This window comes from Muntiacus reevesi, chromosome 2 (genome assembly GCF_963930625.1).
Source record: "Muntiacus reevesi chromosome 2, mMunRee1.1, whole genome shotgun sequence".
Taxonomy (NCBI): domain Eukaryota; kingdom Metazoa; phylum Chordata; class Mammalia; order Artiodactyla; family Cervidae; genus Muntiacus; species Muntiacus reevesi.
The window spans coordinates 227,469,678-227,496,270 of record NC_089250.1 but is presented as its reverse complement, the minus strand read 5'-3'; the positions used below and the strand labels follow the sequence as shown (position 1 = coordinate 227,496,270).

Here is a 26,593-nt window from a genome sequence, read left to right as displayed (position 1 = left end):
TGTGAATTCCCAGGCTCGACCTGGTCCACTGCCAGCCCTGTTTGGAGGCCAGTGAAGAGATAGAACCTGGAGATGAGGACAGGACAGCCCCGCCACTCACTGCCTGGTGACCTTGGGCCAGTACTGAAACCACCCCCACTGGGCCTCTGCTTACCCACTAAAAAAAAATTCTTATTAAAAAAAATTACTTTTGGCTGTGTTGGGTCTTCATTGATCCATGAGGGCTTTCTCTAGTTGTGGCGAGTGGGGGCTACTCTCTAGCTGTGGTACACAAGCTTCTCATTATGGTGGCTTCTCTTGTTGCAGAGCACCAGCTCTAACTACATGGGCTTCAGCAGTTGTGATGCTCAGGCTCAGTAGTTGTGGCACACGTGCTTAACTGCCTTGTGTCATGTGGAATCTTCCTGGACCAGGGATTGAACCTGTGTCCCCTGCACTGGCAGGCAGATTCTTAACCACTGCACCACCAGTGAAATTGGAGCGGGGCCAGCACCCAACCCCCCTGACCCCAAGCCCCCTCCAGCATACCCCGGTCTGGAACCACTGCCCTGAGATTTGCCAGCTCCAAGGGCTTTGCCAGCTTGTATCAGCCGTGACCCCACAATTGTAGCAGAGGAGAGCTGAGTTGGCCATAGGGAGGCAGGTGATGGCCCCTCTAGGGGTGTGGACTTCCTAAAGACTGCCAAGGGCCAGCATGGAGATGAGCACTAGGCAGCTTGATCAGGGCCGAGATGGGAGGGGGAGCCAGGGATGAGTCATGAGTGGACACCCCCACCCCTAGTCCAGGCCGAATGCTGGGAGTTCCCTGACTCCCAGGCTGCCCTCGAGCTTTGCTGGAGGAGTCTGGTCTGGTGGTGGGGAGGAGCATGAATCCTGGGGTCCTTCCTACAGCCAAAGAGGCAGCCAAATCCATCTGCTCCCATGACAGGCCATCTGGTTTACCCACAGGGCCACACCTGGCCGTTCCCCTGGACTAGGTCAGAGCCACGAGTGAGGAAAGGTAACCAGTCTGCTGCCCCATCTCACCCTCAGGCCCCCACTGGACAGATGGGGAAAGTGAGGCTGGGGAGGCTCAGACGCCCCGGAGCCAGGTGGAGCCTCCCTCCCCTCCGAGTGAGGGAGGGGGGCAGCTGAAGAGGCGCCAGATGGCCCGGATTCCCGGCTTCTGCAGAGATGCCGGGAACAAGACCTCATCTCTCAGCTACTCTCGCAGCTGAAAATATTTACATCCAAATACGTCCCAGTGCGTCATATTTTTGCCTCAAGCCAGTCTGGGAGTCTGTCCCCACCACCTGGGAGGTTGTGAGGCCTGCTGAGGAAGGGTCTTGCCTTTCAGGGGAGCTGATGAGTCTTACCAGAGGTCGGCATTAAGGAACAGGGGCCTGAGAGGGGCCCCAGAAAGGACCTCGGGGTTCTGAAAGGACAACCTGCCAAGTGCCCTGGCCTCGGGGTCTTTAGAAGCAGCTGGCTCTGCTCGAGGGGCTCCCCACAGAAAAGGTGGGAAGAGCCCATGTGGATTCGAGGGTCTGCAAGGCTCTTGACTTCCTCCCAGGAGATTTGCCAACCTCGAGACTTCGCATCCTCGAAGCAAGACTGTCCTCCGCGCCTCACTGCATACGACGTGTTACTTTTACTGTGGTTTCTTGTTTTGCAGTCCTTCCTCTCGAGGTGTCCTCAGACCTGTAAGGGCGGGACCTGGCCTCATTCGCCCCAGCACAGAGAGCAGCATCCAGCTGCAGTAGGTGCTCGGCAGGTGAGTGTGCAACGCGTGGACCACCAAATGTGGGGCAAGCTCCTGCAGACCCTTGGCTGCAGTGATGACCAGGGAGGCGGCCATGCCTTCTGGGCTGTGCAGCAGACTGAGAGCGGCAGAATGCTGTCTCCTCTGAGTGCTGGAGGCAGGGAGGCCAGAATCAAGGTGTCCACAGGCTGCGCTTCACCTAGAGGCTCCTAGAGGCTTCTGGGCCACACTGTGTCCCCCCGCATATTGGTAGGTTGAAGCCCTGAGCCCCAGTGTTTCAGAATGTGACTGTATTTGAAGATGAGGCTGCTGGGATGGTGCTGATCCAGTCTGACCAGTGTCCTTTTAAGAAGAGGGGACTTGGATGCACAGAGAGATGTGGGGCCTGCAGACACACAAACATGCACCTGGATGGTTACAGCAGCTTTATTCAGTCCCCAAAACTTGGAAGCAACCAAGATGCCCTTCAAGGTGAATGGATAAAAAGTGTGTGCTTCATCCAGACAGTGCAGTATTACTCAACACTAAAAATAAATGATCTGTCAAGCCATGAAAAGACAGGGAGGACCCTTAAATGCAAGTTACTAAGTGAAGACACCAATCTGAAAAGTCTACAGACTGTGTGATTCCAACTCTAAGACATTGTGGACAAGGCAGAACTATGAGACTGTGAAAGGATCAGTGGTGGCCAGGATTTGGGGGAGGTGGGGATGAACAGGTGGAGCACAGAGGATGTCTAGGGCAGTGAAGCTGCTCTGCATGTGACTATAATGGTGGGTACAGGTCATTATCCACTTGTCCAAACCCATGGAATGTACACTACCCGGAGGGACCCTGGTGTAGACTGTGGGCTCTGGGAGAATGTGGTGCAAGTCCATCTGTTGTAATCAAAGTACCACCTGGTGGGAGTAATAATGGGAGAGGCTGTGAGTGTGGAGGGAGAGGCTGTGAGTGTGGAGGGACAGGTGCTTGATTTTTCTGTGATCCGAAAATGACTCTAAAAAGTAATCTATTTAAGAGAAAAAGACCCAGCCCCACAGAACTGGCCTTCTAGTGAAGGGACAGGCAATAAACAACATGAGTGAGAAAATCTCCTCACCCAGAGATGGTGCCAACCCCAAGGCCGGAGGGAGAGGAGAAAAGGGGGCAAAGGGAGGAACAATGACTTCTGTGCTCAGTGGAGTAAGTTTGATCCCAGTGGAGTTAGGACCCCACTTCACCGAGGACCCCAGCCCTCCCTGCCTCATACCTGGTCTCTGCTCCTCACCAGCCTCCACCCTTCTCAACGGGGTCAAGCCTGGACAAGGTTGTTCATCTCTGGGGATGAGAAACTGAGGCTCAGAAGGGAAGACTGTCACCTCTGCGTGACCCTAACCCTCCCAGGGACCCGCCCACCTGCTGCAGAGCACATCCCCTGAGTCGTGGGGAGCTGCCCACGACTTTAATTCTTTCTGGATCAAACACAGCACCAGATTTGCTGCCTCATGTCTGGTGGGCTCAGAGGAAATGCAGTGAGAGCTGAGTGCTGAGATGGGGGCGGACACGGCTTCTCTGCAGGCAGGCAGCTTGGGCCGTGGGGATGAGTGGTGCCCAGGACACGGGAAACCTCAGCCCACAGTCAGAGAGAAACCAAGACCGGACAGGGCCGACTCCACCCTCCACCTGGGGCTCCTCAAAGGGAAAGTGGCCTCAGGGAGGGGCCTTCCCCTTTGCAGCTTGGCTGCTCAAGAGAGCAGAGTGGGCAGCTCCCCACGACTCAGAGGATGCGCTCTGCAGGCGGGTGGGCGGGTCTCCGGGAGAGATGGGGTCACACAGAGGTGACAGTCTTTCCTTCTGAGCCTCAGTTTCCCATCCCCAGAGATGGACAGCCTTGCCCAAGCTTGACCCTGTTGGGAAGGGTGGGGGCTGGCGAGGAGCAGAGACCAAGGGTGGGACAGGGAGGCCTGGGGTCCTCAGTGCAGCGGGGTCCTTACCCAGCCCGCCCAGCTTCCCCAGCCACTCTCCAGGTCTGACTGAACCCAGCCTGGTACCAGACCCCAGACCCATGCACCACCTGGTGATGTGAGCAGGCTGCTGAGCCTCTGGGTGACAGTGATGGTGAGGGTGCTTGGGTCAGGTGCGGCGCACACCAGGGAACCATCTCAGCACTGAGTCAGGGCGACTGGACTGTCACTGCTAGCACTCTTGTTTCCATCCTCAGACCCTGTCCTCACCGGGCTCAGCCCAAAGCCCCCATCCTGCTTGTTGAGCAGGCAATGTTCAGGGCAAGAGGAGCAGTATGGCTTCCCCCACTCCACACCACCTCTGGGCTCAGGAGGCCCACGCTGACCCAGCACAGGCTACTGAGCCCGGGTCCCCAAACTCAGAGGACGCTACACCATGCCTCTACCTCCCAGCACCTGAGCCTGGGGCACCCCTCTAAGGGCCAGGTCTCCAAAGGCAACCCACTAAGGTTCTTGGGCCTCTGGACCCACTTCTCCTGAACTGGTTGGACCACTGGGGTTGGAGGTTGAGGAGAGGTGGTCATTCCTTCTGTCTTCTTCATGCAGGTGGGGAGTGGAGTCCTGAGGGCAGATGGAATTCATGCCTGGGAGGTTATAGAAGGGTGGGGGGCATCCAGAGATGGCATGTGCACACACACTTGGCCTTCCATCACACTCAAGTGGATCCTGGGCTGCACGCCAAGGACACAGCCATCGCCAAGAAGGATGAGGTCTCCACCCTGGGGTTGCTCTCCTGCTGTCCACGGAGGCTGGCTCACAGCAACCACAATCCAAGGTGCTAATGCTGTGATGGGGCATCCAGGACTGTGGAGGCACAGGAGGGGCGCTTCCTGAGGGCTCTGAGGGATGCGTAGGAGTTTGCCAGGGGAGGACCGGTCTGTGGGAGGAGCTGGGGAAGATCAGAGATAATGAAAGCACTTTGGGGAGAGAAGCAGGTCCTATGAGAGAGACAGCTGCTGAGGGGAAAGGAGTAGAACAAGGTGGTATCCAGGGTCACCTTTGGGATTCATCCTGGGGCCTTGGGCAGCCACTGAAGGTTTATGAAGAGGACTTGGATGACAATCATGTGATTTGGGCAGATCTTCCTACTGCGGTGTGGGGGTGGGGGGCAGGAGCCAGGAGGCTGGGAGGAGGGAGGAGGTCTCTGCGGACGGTGACAGGGGGGGACAGAGGGAGGGTGAGTAGGGGAGGGAAGCCCTCACTCCCAAAGGGCTTCCCTGGGCAGGGTACTGAGCTGGACAAGCAGAATTCTCAGGGAATCTGACTGGAACTCTGTTCAGGATGAGCTTTCTGGTGACAGCACACCCACAGGGACCACAGCCAACCTTGACGGAGTAGGATCTCCGTGGAGTGGTTTCAATGAACCCGCACCGCACCCTGTGAGGTGGGCTGTGAGGTCCTCTTATTTTCTAGTTGAGGAAACTGAGACCTGGAGAGGTTCAGTAGCTGGCCCAAGAGCATCCAGCAAAGACAGCTAACATGAGAGTGTGACCCTGGGGGTCCTCCGGCAGGTTCACCAGGGCTAGAAGGCTCTGACTGAAGCACTGGATGGGAGGGGTCCTCAACATGAGCTAGAACAGTGGTTCTTTATTGAGGAAGAGGGGTCCATGAACTTGGATAAGGAAAAGATTACAGGGGTTTCCCTGGTGGTTCAGTGGTTAAGAATCCATCTTCAATGAATGGGATGTGTGTTCAATTCCTGTTCGGGAAACTAAGATCCCACCTACCTGCCATAGATCAAGTAAGCCTATGCTCTACATCGAAAAACCCCACATGATGCAATGAAGATCCTGCATGCTGCAGCTAAGATCCAGCACAGTCAAATAAATAAATATATATATAAAAGAGATTACACCTATACTTCACTAACCTCTAACCAAAGTGTAGCACTTCTTTTTACCATGAACACAGGTGTGTCAGCCATTCCTGTGAGCTCGGCACGGACAGACTCAGCTGTGTTTGTCACATTTGTAGGTCAGCAGCAGCCAAGTAGCAGGAATTTCACGGGGTTCAACCTAGAGTCTTGTATTTCGGCTGCTGTGACATCTGATGTCACAGTTCTCACTCACAGCTACGGTAAATAGAGAAGCATGTGTATTACTACATCAGAAAGATCTTAACAGTTTGGCATCTGTATTTGGATGAAAGGAGTTTCCTTTGTACTTCTGTGAATGTATCCGTGTTCCCAACAACATTGGTTGGAGACAAGGATCATGGGTCTCACCAGACACCAGAGGTGCCCACAGCACCAGAGGGTCGGAATGCTAGCTCAGTCTCCTCTCACTGATCTCTGCATGGGTTCCAGCCTCTGGCCCCCAAAGACAGAGCTCCTCCTGCCAATAAGTGTGCTGACTGCCTCCGGGAGCCCCGGAACCTGGCCTCGTGTGCGGGATTCCCACTTATCAACCCAGAATGCAAGTGGCCCTTCCCTGTGACCCTGAGTTTGCTCTATGACACTCTGACTGGGGAGTGGTGGGCCAGGGGTCCAGCCCTGGACTGGCTTCACCTGTCTGTCCTGTGTGAGCACATCACCACCATCAGGCCACATTTCATTCCAGACCTGGAAGCAGAGGTTGGCCACCTGCCAGGCCCTGGGTTGAAGAGTGCTGGGCTGTCCTGGCTCCCCTGTAGCTCACATCTCCCCATTGGGCCTTCTCTGGGGCTGTCCTGTGTCTCATATCCCTCTCTGGGGGGCTTTGTGGTTGGGAATGTCACCCCTGTGAGTCACAGTCCCTGCTCTCTAAAGCACAGCTTACCTAAGATTTGCATAGAATTGTGTTTTCACTGGTCCATCCACCAGTCACCCATCTCTCCCTCCAACCGTCCTCCTGTGATCCATCCATGCACCACCCACACATCCCTCCATCCACCCAACCATCCTCCTGTGATCCATTCATCTACCCAACTATCCATCCATCCATCATTTATCTACCCAACCATTCATCCATCCACCCATAAATCCATCTATGCACCTCCCATTGAGTCATTCATTCACCCAGCAGTCATGGGGCTCTTACAGGACAGGAAAGGAGGCAGAAATAAGACACCCATCCTAGTGACTTCCCTGCTCCCTCTGCCCAGTGGCCCTCACCACTGGCCTCTACTGACCTCCCTCCAGCATGCTGGCCATCCTACAGAATCCTGAAAGCCTGGAGCCGTGACCACCTCAGGGCCCTTCTATCTGGAATGCATTTCCTCTCACCTCCCCAGGGGCAGCTCTGATCCCTGAGACACAGCTTACAAATCACCTCCCCTGATTGCCCCATGGGCCACATCTCTTAGGGGCTTATTGGTTGAGTGTCTGCCTTCCGAGGGAGAGAAGGCCCCTCGCCCCCTCCCTGCCACACCGGGTGCTGGCAGCCGTGGCCTCCGGAGGGAGCGGCCCCACCCCTCTTACTGCAGCCGCTTCCTCCTGGGTGCCTTATCTCCCGGGCCGCCCAGCTCCAAAAGCCACAACTAACGTCTGCTTCCCCACAAGACCCAACTGCCCGGCCCAGGGGGAGTGGGGAGCAGGCGAACACTCCAGAGATGGCCACCAAGGGCGGTGTGGCACCCGCTCCCCATTCGTGGACAACTTTCTTCTATTTCAACTCAACCTCTGTCAGCCCCGCTGATCAGAAAACCAGGCAGGATGAGAGGCCCCTCATGAAAGTGGAAGTGTCCCATCTGGGGTGCCCCGCAGGTGCAAGGTGCCCTGAACATCTGCCCAGAGCCAGGGTGGGGACTGCCTTCACACAGGAGGGGCCTGCGCCTCCCTAAAACCCTCTCACTCCCCAGCTTGGAGAGGTCCCACCATCTGCAGCCTGGAAAATGGGGTGACACAGGGCTCCAGTAGCAGTGGGGGTCACAGCTGCACCATGGACCATGAGACAGGCTGTGCCCGGCATCTTCTGCAGTCTCCACCCTGAGCGGCCTGGGAGCTGGGACCACCGTGATCAGGGCGCCACGCACACCGAGGAAACTGGGTTGGGGGGGTGGGAGAGGTGGTGGCCAGTGTGACCCTAGATCCCACTCTGACTTGGAGCAGGGCAGACCAGGAGGGGCTGTGAGGACGGCAGAGAGGTCGGGGACTGGGCCCTGGCTCCCAGGACCATCCTCTCCATCTGAACCCTGGGGACTCAGGGCAGCCCGGCCTGCAGGGGATGTGCACGTGGCGGCCCCTTCCAGGAACAGACAGGGTCTGTGCTGCACAGGCTCTAGAAGGATACCCACCTGTGAGACAGCAGCAGGGGCATGGATGTGGTTCTCATTGGCTGCCCTGCGCCCTCTGCACTGCTCAGACTGCTCCCCATAGGCAAGAATTACCTAGAAATTCAATTCAGCTTATCAAAATTCATGAGCTCTGGGGCTGCGGGCTGCACACCGCTGGCCAGTTGGAGACCCTGAGCCTACACCAAGTTTGGGTCCCCAGGGACTGATTGACAGGCGAGTGGAGGGCAAGGGGCATGCTGTCTCCTTCAAGGGGTCTTCCCACGGTGGTCACCACCTTCACCAAGTGCCTGCATGCCTGTGCGCAGCCTCACCTCCTCTGTGCTTGGTAAGGGGTCTGGGACACCCGTGTTTAGTCTGAGAGGTGACTGAGGGCCCTGGCATGCTTTCTGTCATCCCTCAGACTGGGGAGCAGCCTCATGCTCTCAGCAAATTCCACCTGTGAGTCTGAATTGACTGTTCCCCAATGTGTCCATCAGGAAATGGGGTGAGGGTCTTCAAGGAGACCCCAGCCAGGAGGACAAACTCAAAGAGGGGGTTTCCTTGCCCAGCCCAGTGGGCAGCACTTTCAGGGTGGGTGGGAGCCAGGACCTCCAGGCTGCAGGGGAAAGCCTGAGTGCAGGGGGCTGGCCAGAGTGGCAGGACCAGGATCAGACCAGGACTGACCCAGAAGTCAGGTTCAAGGTTACAAGTGAGGCCCATGAACAGCTGGCCCTGGGAAGAGGGCCCTGGGGGAAGTCTGGCTGAGGTCAGGAGAGGGTGGAGACCCCTGGACCACCCCAGGCTGCAGGCTGGGCCAAGCCGGAGGGGAGATAGGCAGGCCGGACTGGGCTGGGAGGCTTGACCAGGGTGGACATTGCCCTTCTGTTGTTGATCGGCGCCCTCCCACCCCCCTGCACCACCCCAGGTCAAGGAAGCACGCCCAGCGGGCCAGGCTCAGGGTGGGTGGAGTGTCACCGGCTGGGCTGGAGGAGGAAGTTGTTGGGAAGTCAGAACGGAATTGCCGTGAGGGGAGGCCAGGCAGGGCCGGGCCCAGATGGTTCCTGTTGAGGAAGCAGTGGGCACAGCTGCACGGCTGCTCCCTGGCCGGCCGCACTATCACGGTGACACAGCTGGCTGCCTCGCCGCAGGCAGCAGGCGACCTCCCCCACCGGCGCCTCCCCAGGCCCGCCCTGCATCACATGAGCCCCTGTGGCCGCCCACCCCTTCCCCAGGCGGCTGCAAGAAGGCCTGAAGCAGTCTGGGGGAGAGAGACCTCCAGTAGAGAGGAGCCCAGGCTGACCGAGGCCTGCGTCTTTCCCTCGAGGGCCCACGAGGTTGAGAAGGGCATTGAGCGTGAGGCTCACCAGGCTCCACACCGCTGCCCACCACGGGGCTGCCCACCTCCCACCTCAGCAGGATTCAGATTCCTGAACCCACCCTCTGGCTCCATGTCCCGGGCGTCCCCCGTGCTGGACAGTGGGCCCTCGGCATCCACCAGCTGTACAACACCCCGGGGTCCCAGGAAGGGCGGTCCAGGTAAGGGGATGGGACCGGTTTGGGAGTCAGGGGCGGCGCTGAGCAGGTGTCATGAGACAGCGACATCTCCTTGCTGTGCTTCCCGGCCTGTTGACTCATGTCGGACATCAGCACAGCCTCCCGCCAGGCACAGACCTGTGCAGCTGGGGCAGGTGGCCGGGGAGGACCAGCAGGTGCCAGGCCTACGGGTGGGCCCCACCCAGAGGCAGACGCTGGAGGTGGAGGCTGTTCAGTGAGCAGGGCCAGGAGTCGGCGAGAAAGGTGGTGTGCAGAGCACTGGGGACCCCCAAGACTTGGAGGTCAGAGGAGGAAACCGAGGCCAGATGGAGAGGGGCTGGTCCAGGGTCCCAGGAGCGAGTGGTGGTCCAGGCCCTGCTCACCAGCCATAGCCACGTGGCCATGGATTATAAACACAGATCCGCAAGTCTCATTGCAGTCGCCTGCAGAGCGCAAGCAGGCCTGAGTCACCCCAGCACCCCAACCCCAGACAGCCCATCTCCCCTGCAGAGGGACCACCTGCCCTAAGTGGGTCCCCACCTGCCCCAGCCAGGGACCTGAGGGCCAGCTCCACTGAGCACTCAGCACATCCAGGACTGGGGCCCCGGGGTGCGCAAGGCCTGCCTCTCCACATAGTCACTAGCTTGCTGCGGGTGATTCAAAGATGTTACCAGGGAGGTGCCAGTCACCAGCCTGGAATATGGCCACCCTGCCCTTAGGCTGACCACAGCCTCTGGTCCCATCCAGTTCTAGCTGCGACCACACAGCTGTCCCTCCTTCCCTGGGATGACCCTGTCTGACCCCCACTGTCCTGGGACCACTCGTCGCTCCTCACCTGGAACCAGTCCCTCTTCACCTGGGTCTCAGTTTCCTTGTGTGCCAGGTCCCATCCTTCGGCTCCATGAAAGGATCAAGAAGCAGCTTCTCAAAGCCAGGGTGGGGAGGGGGTAGTGGCCATGGCTGTGTTTGGATGGATGGCGGCGTGTCTGCGTGGAAGGGGTCTGAGGCCGGGAAACGTGATGCACCTGCTGAGCTCACAGTGTCACTCCAGGTGTTGGGCTGCGGTCCTCTGAAGCAGAGCCCCAGCCACCCCATCCGCAGCGCGTCTCACCTAGGGGGCTTCAGGGGGATGAGGGAAAGCAGTGGGCGTTTGGCTTCGTGCGTCGAGCTGGGGGCTTGCCTGGGCATGGGGTCCCCGTCCTGGGACTCCAGCTTTTAGGAACTTGTGGCCCATCTTCTCTAAATCACCTGGCCCCATGGGACAGACAGACACGCAGGGAGACATCCAGCTCCCCATGCCCCCTCAAAGGGGCAGATGCTGGGCCCCCAGGTGCCGGACATCTCTACCACAGGAAGTGGCAGGTGGGCTGGGCTGGAGTCCATGGGAGCCCGGGGATCCAGGACAGGCCTTGGGTCAGTGGGTCTATCTTGCAGGCTTCCCAAGAGTCTGTGGAAAGCTTTGAGATTCCAAATGTCAAGTAGCACCTAAACCATTAAAAGAACAGTAAGTAATATCTTCTGAAGCTGAGTCTGTCTGTCTGAGAACATGCATGAACTCTGCGCTGCCCTCCTGCTGGTAGGAAGTGGGGGCGGGGCCAAGGGCGGGGGGAAGACAGACCCACGGACAGACCCACCTCTGCCAGTGCGTCCCCGAGGTGTGTGCGGCTGCAGCAGACAGAAAGGAACAATGCTGGTTAGGGGGTGTTCATTGCACTCAGGCTTATCAGGTGCCCGACTTCCCTGGCAGTCCAGTGGTAAGACTTCATATTCCACTGTGGGGACTAAGACCTGCACATGCCACAAGGTGCAGGCAAAAAAAAGAGTCAGTCGTATGTGCTAGGAGCTGAACCCCACAAACAAGAGGTGGACTTAGCACATTGGCAGTGGTGCCTCGGGCAAAGGAGGCTCAGGGACGGTGCCTGAAGGGGAAACTGAGTCAGGCTTGTTCATGTCACCTGAGAGGGACAGGTGGGACCCAGGTGGAAGATCTGCAGGGACACAGGGAGTGTACCGTCACCAGAGGGTCCAAGCGAGGCAGCTTCGTGGAGGGCGCCATCCTGAGAGCCTTGGGTCACCTGACCACAGGGGTGGGGTTCAGAGGTCACCACTGTCACCAAGTGGTCTTGCCCTCCCTCCCCTGTCCCCCTCCACCTGTCCCCGCCACCCCCTACCTCCAACCACAAGTACTTCTTTGAAATATTCTCTGTCTGGAATCACCCTCCCTGCTGTATTCATTTCCTGGGAAGGCTGTAACAAATCACCACAAATGGGTGAATTACAACAGAAATCTCCTCCTTCCGATTCTGGAGGCCAGAGTCTGAAACCAGGAGGGTTGCAGGGCCGAGCTCCCTCCAGAGGCTCCAAGTGAGGGTTCTACCTGTCTCTTCCAGCTCTTGGCAGCCCAGGCATCCTTGGCTTGTGGCCACCTCCCTCCCATCTCTGCCCCCATCTTAATGCGGCCTCTACTCCTCTTCTGAAAAGGACGGTGGTTTTTGAATCTAGGGCCACCCCATTCCAGGTGACCGAGCTCCAACCATCCTGTCTGTGTTCCAGGCAGTAGGACTGGGGCAAAGGAGCCCAGGGCCTGCAGGGCCGCCTCTGGCACAGCCAGGCCCAGGGCTTGGGCTTGTGGCCTCCAGCTGCCAAGGGGGTCAGGGAGCATTGAGGGCTTCACCCTGCAAGAGGGGAGCCTGGTTATCAGAATCCCGCGTGTTCTCTGCCCCACTGCCCGCCCGCCACCCCACTTTCCAATCAGCCGAGGCCCTTGGCCACGCTTTCAGGGCTGTCAGGAAACAGTCAGCTATGGACACTGGGGAGTTCCTACTGGGAGGGCCCAGGGCATCTGGGATTGGCATGTGCCTGGGCGGACGGCAGAGTCCACAGCCCCTCTGTGCAGTGTGGGACCGAGGACCAAGCCCCACATCCATCTGCGTCTCTGTGCAAAGTACTGCGAGCGATTTGTCCTTTGACTTCTGTACCATTGCCTCACGTGGGATGGCTGTCCTGTGCCTGCTCTGCTCACATCCTGCAGGGCTTCCTTCCCTTCCCCAGGCCCGTCTCCACTTCTTGTTGACCACATAGTGCTGGGGGCTCCCGTGTCAGGATATCGGCTCAGGGCTGCTGAGCCCCATGTGAGGTTGTGATTGCCATCACAGAAGAAGATACCAAGGTCCCAAGGGGCACGCAGCAGGCAAGAGCAGAGGCAGGCTTGGACCCGGCTCTACTGACCCTACAGGATGGATGCAGGGCCAGATGGGAGTGGGGGCCCATTACAGTAGAAGGAGCCCTGGACACCTGCTAGATCAGTTGCTCCTGGCAGGAAACCACTTGCATGACCACTGGGCAAGAGTGCGGACAGTTTAAAGAGAAACCACTGACACAGATCAAACAGAGTCGCCTAGCCAGCACAGAACTCTGGGGGACACTCCTTGACCTGAGGGGTGGGAAGGGAGGAGGGGAATGAGCTAAGAGAGGGGCCAGGAGAGGAATGGAGTGGGAGAGCCCTGGAGAGAGGACAGCAGGACAAACACCCGTGTGTTCCCTCCATGCCCATCTCCTAGGGCCTCCTGACCTGCCCCAGGCCAGCCTCCAGAGCAGAGGAGCAGGAGTGCAGCTTGCCCCCATCCCCCCATGCCCCGGGTCAGGACCCAGCATAAGTCTGGGGAGGGAGGGCTGCACTACACCCCAGGTCCTGGGAGGAGTGCATTACCCCCAGGGTAAATGTGGAGCACTCTTTCCCTGAAACCTGCAGTTTCCATGCTGTCCCATCCCACAAGCCTGGGGGGAAGACTTCCGGGGGCAGCCGGCAGGAGGACTCCAGCCACCCACGTCCTCCCCACCCATTAGACAACATATCCAAACTTCAGAAGACAGAGCTGGGGACAGGAGTGATGCCCAGGGGACAGGGTGCAATCCAGGCCAACTTCCTGAAGGAAGTGGTCCCTTGGCGGGTAGCTAGCGGAGGCAAAGACTTTCACTTCTCAAAGTGTCTTGACTGAGAAGAAAGGCATTGGTGTTAACCTCCCACATCTTCACTTCCACAACTGCAGTGGCAGAGGAGAGGCCAAGGGAGGGAAAAGAGGGGCCACTGCTGGACTCAGGCTTATTTACACAGGTAATGGGGCCAGAGGTAGGGCTGCAATGGCGCTAATCAAAATCTCAGCATTAAAACCCTTCGTACAGTCCCACTGGCACAGCCAGGGCAGGCAGACATCCTGGGGCGGGCAGTGACCAGCAAAGGGTGGCCCAGAACGGAGGTGGCATCCATGGGAACCCCATCCAGGGGTCTTCTGGGAGTGGGGTGTTCACAGGTGCTTCTCATGAGGCTTTGGGGAGTCAATTTGCCATTCCATTGTTTACAAGAGTGAACTCAAGAAAAGTCAGGCCAGATCACCTCTCCTCTGTGTTCACGCCCTCTGGGGGCTTCCCCTGCCCCCCATCCCGTGCCCACCCCTCTCCCTTTATCCAACTGGTGCATGGCCACCCCACCAACACCCCAGACACCCTCCCGCCCTGGCACTGTTCCCTCCCCATGGGATCCTCTTCCATTCGGCCCCATCCCACCCCCTCTTCGTCTTTGCTCTGGTTACCCTCCCCTCACCCCCAACACATGTGCTCAGTCCTCCTTTCCTGCTGTTTCCCCTTCACTTATTACTCTATCTGACTAAGGAGGCAGTTCTGTGTCTATTTATCCTGTCTCCCTGGTGTGCTGGCTCTGCTGTCTGCTTGCCATGGCACTCTCAGCACCCGGAGTGGTGCTGCCGGGATGCCCAGCACTGGGTGGTGAATGTATCCCGTGTCCAGGCGACTCGACCACCCGCAGACAGCGAGTGCGTTAATCAGCACAGGGCCCCTGGCGAGTGGCTTGTGTTGGTCTCTAGATGTAGATCACAGTTGCTGTCAGACAGGAGCTTAGGCCCAAAGACTGGAGTGACCTGCCAGGGGTCAGACAGCATGTGGCCCCAGGGCTGAGTTGGACCCAGGCCTGAGGACAAGACCGGGGCAGCCCGTCCCAGCCCCTCCCCACGGGCACCAGCGTTCCCTCCCCCGCAGGTGGAGGTGAGGATGGGGCTGGACCACCTGCCCTCCCATCTTCTCTCCCCATGTCCTCCACAGGGGGTACAGGGCCCAGAAGGGGAAAGGGACTGCCAAGCCACAGAACACCCAGGCAGGTGGCTTATAAACAGCAAATGAGGAGACTGGCGGTCCGAGATCACGTGCCGGCAGGTTTGATGTGTGATAAGATCTCCCTGGTCCACTGTGCCCCACCACCACCAAGCAGCGCTTCCAGGAAAGGCCCAGGGAGGGCTGGGAAAGGTCCAGCGGCCAGAGGAGGATGCCGACTGCAGGGAGGGCAGGCGTCTCCTGCCATCCCGGTGGGTCCTGTTGCCTTGGAAACACTGACCTGCTAACTATCTTCCGTCCTAAGGATGGAGGAACCTTTTTGTTGACCCCCATCCCAGCACCTAACTCAGCCACAGAGCCCACTCAGGCTCATTCATACCTCACCTATCTGGCCCTGGAGGCCTGTGTCAGACACCCAGGGTGCACACACTCCTCCCCCAGTCCCTAAGCGGGAGGGGGGTGGGTCAGATGTGGACTCACCCGCCCGGGCCAGCGTCTGAGCGGGAATCCCTCAGACGTGGCCACCTCTGCTCTGGGTGGGAGTGCTTGGGTGTCACTGCCGGGGGCTGGGCGATCCTTCTGTGACAACGCAGGCCTGCTCCTCAGACAGCAGAGGCTCGGGGCCATGACCACAGGGACAGAGGAGTGACCGCTGAGGTTGTTCCCCAAGGACAGTCTGCTCCCTGGAGGAGGAGGCAGGATGGGGGCAGAGGAGAGGGCCGCTCCATTCCAGAGCCCTTCCTGGCCCTGGGCATGGCTTCTGCCCAGTAACCTTCAAAGGCATTATTGACCTGGCTGCATACATGGAGACAAATCAGAGGGGCCAAGAAACCTATGAAGGTCACACAGCAGTCCCCAGCAGGGCTGGAGCCTCCCTGTCTGCCCAGCACCCTCCCTGGGGAGAAATGCACTTGGGTGGGGCCTCAGGAAAGGTACTCCTTTGGCACTCAGCACTCCAGTGTGGGAGCCACAGCTGGGCAGCCCAGACCCTGGGCTGAACCCTCTGAGAGCCCACGGTGGGGTCTTCTGGCTCCATTCCATGGAACCCGGGGCAGATGTTGCCGGCACCCCAGCTGACGTCTGGACAGAGCACTGCCGCCGCTGATGCCTGAGAGCAGCCCACCCTGGGCCACGGGGCAAAGCCCTGTGCTCCTTGCGGCTCTGCAACTTTCAGAAAAGCGGGCAAGCCTGCCCCAGGTTCATGCCTGCCCTTGAAGTAAGCTCGGGTTTTCTGAGGGCCACTCCATGCAACTGAGGGCTCATGGGGCAAGGGGGACTCTGACTGTGGCTTTCACCCTGCAGGTGCAGCAAGGGTTCCCTTCCTGAGAGAAAGCTCCAGGGGGCTCAAGCCTGGGGGGCTTACAGCCTGGGGGGGCTGGTGGACGAAGGTGAACATGTCAGACGGCAGAGGGTTGGGCCCCACCTGCTCACGGCCGCAGGAGCCGCACTGATGGACTGTCGTTGCCCTAGAGACATGACCAGTGTTCCCGGTGCCCTTGGCCCGGTGGACGGTGGCCCTCATGCTGGCCAGGGGTCAGGGAGGCCACCCTGAAGATGCGCCCTCCAGACCTGTCTGCTCAGGTTGGACCAGGTCAGAACCAGGAGGGGAGGGCCGGGCTGGAAACCAGCTCCATCACTTGCCCAGGACCCCACAGGCCTATCTTCTCGTCTATGACGTGGGGGTGGCAGCCAGTCCCCAAAAAGCTGGGGATGGAGGGGGAGGACCCCGGCACCCACCCGGCCCAGCCCACCTTTCTTACCCCTTGCAGGATCCTGGCTATGACCCCCTGTCTGTACCCGCTACCCGGCCAAGGCCCCTGGCAGGAATGAATAGGTGCCCTGTGGAAGGAAGTGGGGATTCACCCGCCCTCGGGCTCCCAGTGCTTCCTCCTTTCCTCCCAAATCGGGGTGCATTTTGAGTGCGTGGAAAGCCCCGACCTCACAGGCCCTGGGAGGGGGCAGCATGGTGGGAGGGAGGCCAAGCAGGAGGGGCTCTGGGACCTTTGACTCCAAGGCCGACAGGGCCCCTCAGAAAGTTCAGGGGCGGGGGCTGTAGGGGTCTTCCCACAGCCGGGTCCTCTTTTTAAGACAAAAGGTCTAGGGTTCCAGCCTCGCTGTGAGCAGAGCGACAGACAGCACAGATGCAGGAACCCCAACACCCAGACTCTAGACCTCAGAGAGATCACACTTTACTGAGGGGTCTCAGGGCCTACCTCCCCAGGACACTGCCCGCCACCCCAGCCCCACTGCTGACCGCACACCCACTTCTGCCAGGCAGTGCCTCGGCCTCTGGGCTAGGAGCCTCCCCGAGAGGCTCCATGTGCACAGCCCTCGCCTCTCCCCTCCTGTTTCTCAGGCGGCCTGGACAGGCGGATGCATGGACAGATGCTGTTCCACCCCTCCACCACCACAGTGTTTTCTAGACCCAGGGTCAGGACCTGATATTCTAAAGCAGGTGACAAAAAACTGCAAGTCATAACAGTATCGTTCCAGCTCGCAGGCCCCAGGTGCGTTGCACCCTGCTCTATCCTCTGAGGCCCAGGAGGCAGGACAAGGGACTCTGCTTGGACCTAGCCCCTCGACCCGGGCTTCCTCGTCTGCAGCTCGAGGGGCTGTCCCCACCTGGGGGGCTCTCCAGGCGGGGGCCGCCACTTGAAGCTGCTGGGCAGAGAGCACAGCTGGCTGGAGGGGAGATGGGAGCAGGCAGCTTCCTGTGGAAACCGAAACTGCCAGGTGCTTCCCTCCCTCCCCCGGGGACCAGAGACAGCTGGACGAGGTCCTGCAGCCCTGCCCTGCCCAGCCACCTCCCTTTCAGGCAAATGTCCACGGTGCAGACTCTGCTTCTCACCCGTCACTATGGCGACGCACTTCCCTGAGCCCCTGACCCGACCCTCAGCACGGATGAGACCAGGTGGCCCTGAGGCTCTGCCACCCCCTGGGGCTGCCCGTCTAGCTGGAGACACCCTGGCATGGGATTTCAAAGTCTTTGGGCAAAAGCAGGATGCAACAGATACCTGAACAATCTCTAACTTGAATACAAGTGAAAATGATAACGTTTCAGGTAGATCAAATTTAACAGATTTAAAGCCGATTTCTCTGTCTGCCAGAATAGGAAACATTTCACACGCAGGCCACGTATAGTTTCTACTGCACAGGCTGCTGAGCCTGCAGGACCTGGGAGACAGAGGGACCGGCCTGGTTGGCATCTGCGGGGGGCCCCTGGCATGCTGCCTGCTTCTGCCATCAGCCCACCTTTTGCTTAAATTATGAAATAATCTGCCCACATCAGGAAAGCCCCATCCCAAGCAGGGGAAGCAAACTGTCACTTCGTCCCAAAGCTGCTTCCACACCACACTTCTTCATAAAAAGGAGTTGCTTATAGATTCAGTGCCCCCTGCCCCAGAGGCTGCCCCTCTGCCCCCACCCTGGGAACACTGAAAGCCAGGCTGCAGGTCCCGGACCCAGTTCAGGGTGCCATGCGAGGTCAGTCCCCCAAACTCGGCTCCGAATCCTCAATGTAAAATGGGACTTGTGTCGCGTGTCAGCACCGGAGTCGTCCACCTGTGGAACCGTCCAAAGAACTGTTTTATCTGTGTGTGTCTTTCCCAGATAGGTTGTAATTGTCTGTGTTTTAAATTGCTACATAGAAGTATTGAGTTCTGTGCATCTTCTGCAATATTCCTTTTTCTCCCCACGATGATAGAAAACAAGGCATCAGTGCAGTCGTGGCCGCGTTGCCTGGTGGCCCCCTGAGCCTGTTAGCCGGAGGGTGGGCTGCAAGGTGACCCCTTCCAGCTCATGTTGAGAAAGGCCTTTTGTATAGTCACATGTCCAGTGCAATGTTGGGCATTTCAGTAGGTCATGAATCCTTGTGACTGCTGGGGAGGCCCCACCCACGGAAACTAGCGTGGGCAGAGGTGGGAGGCAGGGGCGGGACACTGACACCTGAGCATCAAGCCGGTGGGGGCCTCGGCCCACCTGATCTGACCTTTTCGGATGTATTTTCTCTACATCTGAACATGGGCTCAGCGGTCATCTGGGTGAGGCTGTGGCAGGTAGTCTGGCTGTGATGAACAGAGGAGAGGCTGATGTGGTCTCCCTCGCTCTGCACCATCCACTCCCCAGCTCAAGCTCTGCTCCAGACCTTCAGTGTGAGGCTTGGGTGGTGGAAAGTCCTGGTGTGGCTGCCAAGCAGCAGGCTTGAGGTCTCCGAGCTGGGAAACCCCACTCCAGGAAGCCAGAAATGGCACTCTGAGCAGCCCCTCAATGATGCTAGAAGGAAGAGGTGGCTGAGGGGACTTTGGTATCTGCCCGTTGGCCGCCTGAGCACCACCCCACGGGCCTTCCCCAGACAGCACCGCACAGAGGTGGCCGTGGCCAGTCCTGGGTAAGTCAGGAGACTGCACTGCTGAGCAGACACACCCATGCACTCCTCAGCGAGGCCAGGAATACATGACAGGCCGTGCTGGAGCCCGGGCCTGGTGGGATAGCCCCCGCTGCTGAGGGTCTGCAGATGGGCTGTTGCAGTCAGGATGGGGCCCGGGGGTGGGGGGGTATTTGTAATAATAGTGGCACATCACCAAGCTCTCCCTGTTCCCACAAAGGAGACGTGTGAGCACCCCACTTCACTCCCATGGCCCTGCCATGTACTGGATGCCAGGGTCTGGCTTCCAAGCCAAGAGCTCTGAGGCTGGCTCCGTGACTTTTGGCTGGCATGTTCCCTAAAATGTTTTTGAACAATCAAGTCCTCTGTAAGGTGCTGTTTCTCACAAAGCGGCCTCACCCAGCTCAGTCACACCAGCCCTGGGCTTTTGTGTTGGGTATGAACAGGGGCTGTGGCCACCTCAGAAGCTTCGGAAGGTGACAGCTGGCTTCACCCCACACGCTGGCCGCGAAAAGAGTGACCTTAACACTCCTGCTGGCTAATGCGTGTGAGATGTGCGGTAGCGAGCAGGTGCCCCCCCCCCCTTGGGAGGAAGCAAGACGAGGTTGCAGGGGCCCAACTGGGGCCTCCGGGTGGGCATCTAACTGCCACTGTTACTGAACCAAACTTGGGTCCCCTCGCCCACAGGCTGCAGAGCCCGTCCCCTGATGCCGCATTGTGAAGAAGGAAAGTACCCTGTTTATTACAGGTGGTGAGCAAGGAGAGCGAGCAGCTCAAGCTCAAAAGACCCAGACTCGCTGATGGCTTTCAGGGAAGCGGTTTCAGAGGCCAGGTGAGGGAGGGGCTGCAGGGTGTCTGCTCAGCTGGTGCGAAGTTCTCAGATTGGTTGGCATCAAGGTGAAGTTTGGAGCATCATCAGGCTTCTAGTTTCCACCTGCTCTGGGATCTATGCACTTGTATCGGGAGGTCTTGAAAACAACTTCAGAATGTGTGTCAGCGTGCATGCGTGTGTGCCTGTGTGCTCAGTCGTGTTTGACTTTTTGTGACCCTATGGACTTTAGCCCACCCAACTTCTCTGTCCATGGGATTTCCCAGGCAAGAATACTGGAGTGGGTTGCCATTTTCTTCTCCAGGGGATCTTCCTGACCCAGGGATCGAATGTGCGTCTTCTGAATTGGCAGGTGGGTTCTTTACCAGTGAGCCACCGGTGAAGCCCATGTGTGTCAGACCTTTATCCAGATCTTTCAGGAAAGTGGGAGTTCAGTGACTCTGCTCCATGACTGGTTTATAGTCTAAATTGTAACCAGTTTCCAACCCCAACAAGAATTATTTTTCTCTACGTCTTCATATTTCGTGATCATTCACTCTTGAGTCAGACTTTTGAGACTCAGGGTGGCCTGGGAGACTAAAGCAAAAGCCGTTTATTTCAAACAGCAGTGATCTTGGGGCCTGTTTGTGATTTCACCAGCATCTTCCTAAGACTGGGCGATGGTGCCGACAGGCTGGTTTGCAACATCTAACATTGTGTTTAACATCTAACAGGTCGTGTGGTGTAGCATGTCATATGTTTTATGCTGCACATGTGCTCGGAGCTTATATTCATGGAAACCCTGAGGCTGTGGCTGCAGGTTTAGCACCTTGATTGGTGGAAACGTTGCCCCAAAATCAAACTGTCCAGGCCCAGACAGGGAAGCTTGGCGTGCTACAGTCCATGGGGTCACAAAGGGTCAGACACGACTTAGCGACTAAACAACAAGACTGACATTTGTCAACTTTAATTCAAATAAGCATGTTATTAAATGACTCAACTCGTCTCACTTTGGAATTCTACTGCTAATGTGCATGGATGGATGGCAGACGGGTGGGTAGATGGGGAGAAAACGAAGGAATCTAGAAGGCAGGTGAAAGCAAACTCTTGAAATTTAAAAACACCCCTCTTTTGTGAGGAGGGTGTCTGTGTCTGTGTCATTGCTGAGGTAGCCGGCTGGGAGGCAAAGGAGACTCAAGGGAAGATGTGGGTGATATTCCATCTCAAGAAGAGAAAATGCCGCCCTGAGACCCCTAAACACAGTCAGTGAAGCACAATCTTTGCTATGAGCACAAACAGTTTGTAACTTGTCGGTTTCCTGCAAGTTAACACCCAACTTACAGCATCTGGGGCCCAATCGGTGTCAATAGAAAGACATCCAGGCCCGTCGCGGGATGCCCACTGATCGTGGAAGCCTGATTGGACACAGGGAATGAGACCGGTGTTTCTGTCAGAGGAAGGTGAGGAGGAGAGGAGTCTGACTGGGTCATTATGCCCTTAAGCAGAGCCTCGGGAGCGGTCCAGCCTGCAGAAGAGACTGACTGTTCACCGGTGGAGGAGCTCAGGAGAGGAGAGGCAAGAGGAGGGGACAGACCACAGGCCTGGAAGTCGAGGACCCCAGGCCTCCCTCAAGCTCCTTTGGCCAGGCCTCTGGAGAATCTTAGACGCATGCCAGTTGGGAAGACCCCAGCCACAGACCAGACCAGACTGCCTGCTATTGTGACATCAGGCTCTGCCGGGCGCCCCCAGGACTGAAGGGGATGCTGAGGACAACCATGCTCTGCGGGGCCCAGTGAATGTCACCCCTGAAAGATGGGTTCTGGAACCTAGACATGTTTCAGTCCTGACGTCTGGACCTTCAGGAGCTTGGCCCCTGGCTGACCTGGTTGCAGGTCACCTGGGAGCCTGCACCCCTCTCTCAGCTCGAGGCAGGCATGGCTCATCGATCCCGGTAGCTTTCTGTGGAGCATGGATGAGGCCTCAGCATCGCTCAAACAGAGTGCTCCCAGGGCCAGTCCTGGCTGGTGGTCATACACTGTCCATGGGCAACAACTGTCCCCTCATCCACAGCTGGTACTTTAGTCAAATGGGATGAAAATGTCATGACCATGTAAAACTGGGGCAGAGGCTTTCCTCCACCAACCATCGCTTTCTCTTTGAGTTTTGTCTTCGGACCACACTTGGTTTGGATTGCTCTGTCCTGGGCGATGGGTCTCCTTTGTGCATGGTTTTACGGCAGGTTTTAGGAAGCCCTTCATTGGAAAAGACCCTGATGCTGGGAAAGAATGAGGGCAAAAGGAGAAGAGGGCAGCAGAGGATGAGATGGTTGGATGGCATCATCGACTCAATGGACCTGAACTTGAGCAAATGCCAGAAGGTAGTAAGGGACAGGGAAGCCTGGCTTGCTGCAGTTCATGGGCTCGCAAAGAGTTGGACACAACTGAGCGACTGAACAACAACAGAATTAGGAAGCCCTAGCGTCTATGGGGTCGCACAAGGTCGGACACGACTGAAGCGACTTAGCAGTAGCAGCAGCAGCGTCCCCAGAGCACGAGGATATAACTACGTCCCCACCCCCACACCGCTCAGGACAAACTCTCAGACAAGATGTGAAAGCTCTCTGGGATCCGTTACTTCATCCATGAAAAGTCAAATTTCAGATAAACAATATTTTCATATAAGCATGTCCCAAATAATTCCTGGGAGACACTTATACTGAAAACTATTCACTGCTTATCTAAAATTCAAATTTAACTGAGCATCTGTATTTTTATTTCCTAAATCTGGCAACCCTCCCCACGAAGGATTTCAACCCTATCTCCAACAGGATTGCATTCAACTACAAATAGCAGAAAAGCCAACAGCAGTAGAAACAGGGTTTGTTTGTCTTTGTCCATGTAACAGAAGCTCAGAAGCAGGTGGTCGAGGCTGGTGCAGCCATCTAGGACACAGACTACTTTGCTCTTTCTATTTCACCTCCACTTACTAGTGGCTTCCTAGCTGCAAAGTGGCTGTACCACCTCCAGGCATCACGTCTGCCTCCCAAGCAGGAAGAAAGAGGAAGAGAGAAGATGCAGAGGACAAAACTGGACCAGCCCCTTCATATCAGGAAAAACTGGCTTCTGCAGAAGCCCCAGGCAACAGACTTCTGGTTTCGCCCAGGACAGGGGTCCAATCCCCAGTCTGACGCGCCTTCCCAAACCAGGGCTTTCTGACTTCTCATTTCACACCTTCTCTGCAGTTTTCAAACAGTCTCCGCACTCAAGGCTCCACCCTCTCACAGCCTGTCCGAGTTCACAGCACCTACTGCATGCCCTTGGAGCCTGCGTGCAGAGCCTACCCCTTTACGGATGGGAAAGGGTGGGCTCCCATGTGTCGTCTGGGGCTGCACTGGTCTCTCCCCCTGCCCCCACCCTGGTCTCAGATCTGAGGAATGGAACTCCCCCCTACTCTCTCGGGGTCCTTCCACAAACAAACTAGTGAGTAGTGGCCAGGGGCTCTGGAAATGTGAGTGTTCCCGTGTGAGAATCCTTGCTTGTCCACCTCTGCCACCCTCCCCTCCTGCTTCACTCCGACGCCACCCAAATAGAACTTCTCCTTTCCCTCGGAGCAGCCCAGTTCCCCATTCGCGGCCACCACACTGCCCTCAGCTTCTCCCCGAAGTTTCAGGTTCTGAGAGCTATTTCAGGTCTTCCTCCCACCCGCCTGCACCACGGCCCTGCCTCTCTGCATGGACTGGCCACATGGAACTCCCTTCCCCAAGCCTCCAGACCCATGGCTGTCTGTCCCACCTGCCATGGTGGGGAGAGACTGGACCCCCGCCCTCACCTGCCCCCTCTCCTGGGAGCCAGGGGTGACTGTGGTTCAGAAGGTGCCTTAGTTCTGGGTCTGCCTTGGTTTAAAAACAGCTTTCTTGAGATAACTCACATAGTATACAGTTCACCCAAGCAAGGTGCCCAACTGCAGTGGCTTTTAGTCTGGTCACAGAGCTGTGCAACTGTCACTGCCATCTAATTTTAGAACATTTTCATCTCCCCTAAAAGAACCCCTGTGCCCCTCAGCAGTCACCCTCACCCACCCCTGTCTCCTCCTATCTCTCCATCCGCCCACTCTGGACGATTGACATCAATGGGATGCTGTGATGCGCTGCCTTTGTGTCTGGCTCCTTCACTGAGCGCGATGCTTTCAGGGCTCGTCATTCCTCTTTCCGGAGAATCCTATTCCGTTGTTTGGAGTGTGTGGCAGCCTGGAGAGAATCCAGCCCACGCCTGCACACTGTGTGTCTTGGGCAGGGAGAGGCTCCCCCTCTCTGGGCCTCAGCTCAGATGAGGTCCGCTGCCTGGGCCTGGTGTGAGGATTCCGTGGGGGTCACAGGTGAAGTGCCCCACCTGGGTGAGAAATGACCAGCCCTCCCTGCGGTAAGCATCTGTGTTCCACCCACTGCATTCGGATCCTGCCCACACCCTCCCCTCCCCCAACACCCAACTGTGTCCAGACTCCAGGGTGTGGATGGGAGAGGGGCCATCTCTAGAGCTTGGCCCATCCTGAGCAGGGGTGTCAAGTAGACCGTGGCTGGGGCTGGGGGGAGAGGTCTGTGAAGGACAGGGAGCACTGGTCAGCGCCCCACACGCTAGTTCCAGGGGCTCATCAATCTCCAGCCGGCCTGGGCCCACACAGGAATGTGGGAACAGTGGCATGTTCCCGGTCCTGGGCGTGGGTTTGTCCCCTTCGGGAGCTGAGGTTTTGCCTCTTACACAAGAGGAGGGGGTGGGGCTGACTGGGGGACGAGGCATGGCCACCTTTGTCTTCCGGCTTCCCCAGGGCAGACCAGGGAGGAGGCAACATCCCCTCATCTCTGTCAAGAAAACCCAGCTCTCCCGCAGCACTAGGCAGACCTGGCTCCAGCTCCATCCAGCCTCAGAGCTGTTTCCAGACCAGCCCCATGGGCAGGAGGGAAGCAGCCACACACCGCTCCTGTCAGACCCCTGCTGGGCCAGCCTCTAGGCAGGAAAAGGTCTTTGGGGGTCACATCCCCCTTCAGACTCCTGCAGTCCCAGAAATGAGATGGCCTGAACAGAAACAGCCAAGGGCCTGTCCTGGGCATGGTTCTGCCTCTCTGTGAAATCAGCTCCAAGGTCTGTCATCTGTATGGGGAGCCGCCTCCCCAGAACTGGGGCAGCAAGGGCCTTCTCCGTGCCCTCTGTTGAGGGTCACAGACAGAAGACAATGGGGGATGCCCCAGGACACACTCTGGACAGACTGAAGGACAGAGAGGACAAAGGGTGATCCAGTGAGCCCGGTGCGGGGAACCCCATCTCCAGGCACACCCTCCTTGCCTCCTGCCTCATCTTCTGTTAGTGCCCCTGGGGGAAGGAGGGAGCGTTCAAGGGATGTTTGAGGCACAAATGGGGAATAGGTAGGGTTTTCTGTGTGGGTGAGGGTGGTCCTCTGTCAGCTGCTTATTCAATGGCAACACAGAAGAGCAGTGTTGGCAGAGCCTGTGTGTGGGTCCTGCACACCTGTACCCCAGGACAAGTGGGCGCAGGAAGTCACAGCCATGAGTCAAGGGGAGCCTGCCTCCTTGAACACGTGAGCAGCTGCGCTGGGACTGTCATGGGGGTGCAGGAGGGCGTCCCCCCTACTTGGGAAGGCTTCTCGGCAGATTCTCAGGCGGAGAGGAGCTTCAGGCAGGAGGGTCCAGGTGGAGAGAGCTACGGGTGTCTGAGGGGCTGCGCAGGAGGCAGACTTTGTCTCCGTCGGGAGTGATGGTACCAGGCCCCCTGCAGGAAAAGGCCTGTGGATGCCCCTGTTCCAGGGGTAATAAACACCCGTTTCAGTGGGAGATGTGTGTGGGCTTGAGATGGCCCAGCTGGACCTGCCCCGGGTGTGGAGCGGCCGTGGGCAGGCTGTTCTCACCCTGTCAGGCACAGAGCGCGGCTGCCGCCAGCTGCTCCCAACACAACTCCCCGTGTGCACGGCCAGGGGCCAGGGCCAGCGGAGGCCAGGGCGTGCAGTAAGGGTGTCAGGCTTGCAGGTAACAGAGACCCCACCCAGGAGCTCAGGTAGGACCCAGGTGTGTTGGCTCAATAACGAACTTCAGGAAGGACGGGGTGGGACTGGCCTCAGGGGCCCTGGGTCAGCCAGCACACGCTCAGGGCAGGCCCTCTCGCCTCTCAGAGCAGATGGCCCTGGACAGCTCTGAGAGAGCCTCCTGAGCAGAGCAAAGAGAAAGTCCCCAGTTCAAAACATCCCAGACAAGGATTGTGACTGGCCCGGCCAGGTCACATGCCTTCCTCGTGGCCCAGTCTGTGCTGCCCATGGGCCTTCTGAGCTGGGTATGGCCCTGGTGCTTGTGACCAGAGCTGGGGGTGGGCTGAGAAGCCCCAGGCCTGGCATGGGGCAGCCATCCTAATCATACCCTGCAAGTGTACTGTCAGAACTAACTGCTATTTTCCCCGACTTAAAATGCTAAGATAAATGATAAATCCAAACAAGCAGATAAGAGAAAGGAAGGTGAAGATGAAACGAGAATAATGAAACCTCTCAGAGAGTGGCATGAAGGTTAAACAAGGTCACGCAGAGTCGTTCAACAAATACTCTTTGAGGGTGTGGGTCTTTTGAGGCCCTGGGAACTTGATAGTGAACAGACAGACACTCCCTGCCCCAGGGGAGAGAGACCAGGGAACAGGTAAAACACAGGTAAACATGCTGGACTGCAGTGATGGAAGGACAGGTGCCTCGTGAGTTCACGGGAGGTCCACGATGCTCCTGACAGAGGCTGGGCCTGGGTACAGGCCTGAGAGTGGGCA

General features: G+C 57.8%; 1 protein-coding gene across 2 annotated transcripts in view; it reads left to right on the top strand.

Annotated features, from left to right (window-relative positions):
- The first annotated feature begins 9,305 nt into the window (after nucleotides 1-9,305).
- The window catches only part of CBFA2T3 (CBFA2/RUNX1 partner transcriptional co-repressor 3), an 80,588-nt gene continuing 63,300 nt past the window's right edge, over nucleotides 9,306-26,593 (top strand). The window contains exon 1 of one of the 2 annotated variants that reach the window (XM_065925200.1): nucleotides 9,306-9,471. In XM_065925200.1, the coding sequence (XP_065781272.1) occupies nucleotides 9,384-9,471 (88 nt within the window). In that variant the 5' untranslated portion in view covers nucleotides 9,306-9,383. The remainder of the gene's footprint in view (nucleotides 9,472-26,593) is intronic. The other variant, XM_065925198.1, reaches the window with a different exon arrangement.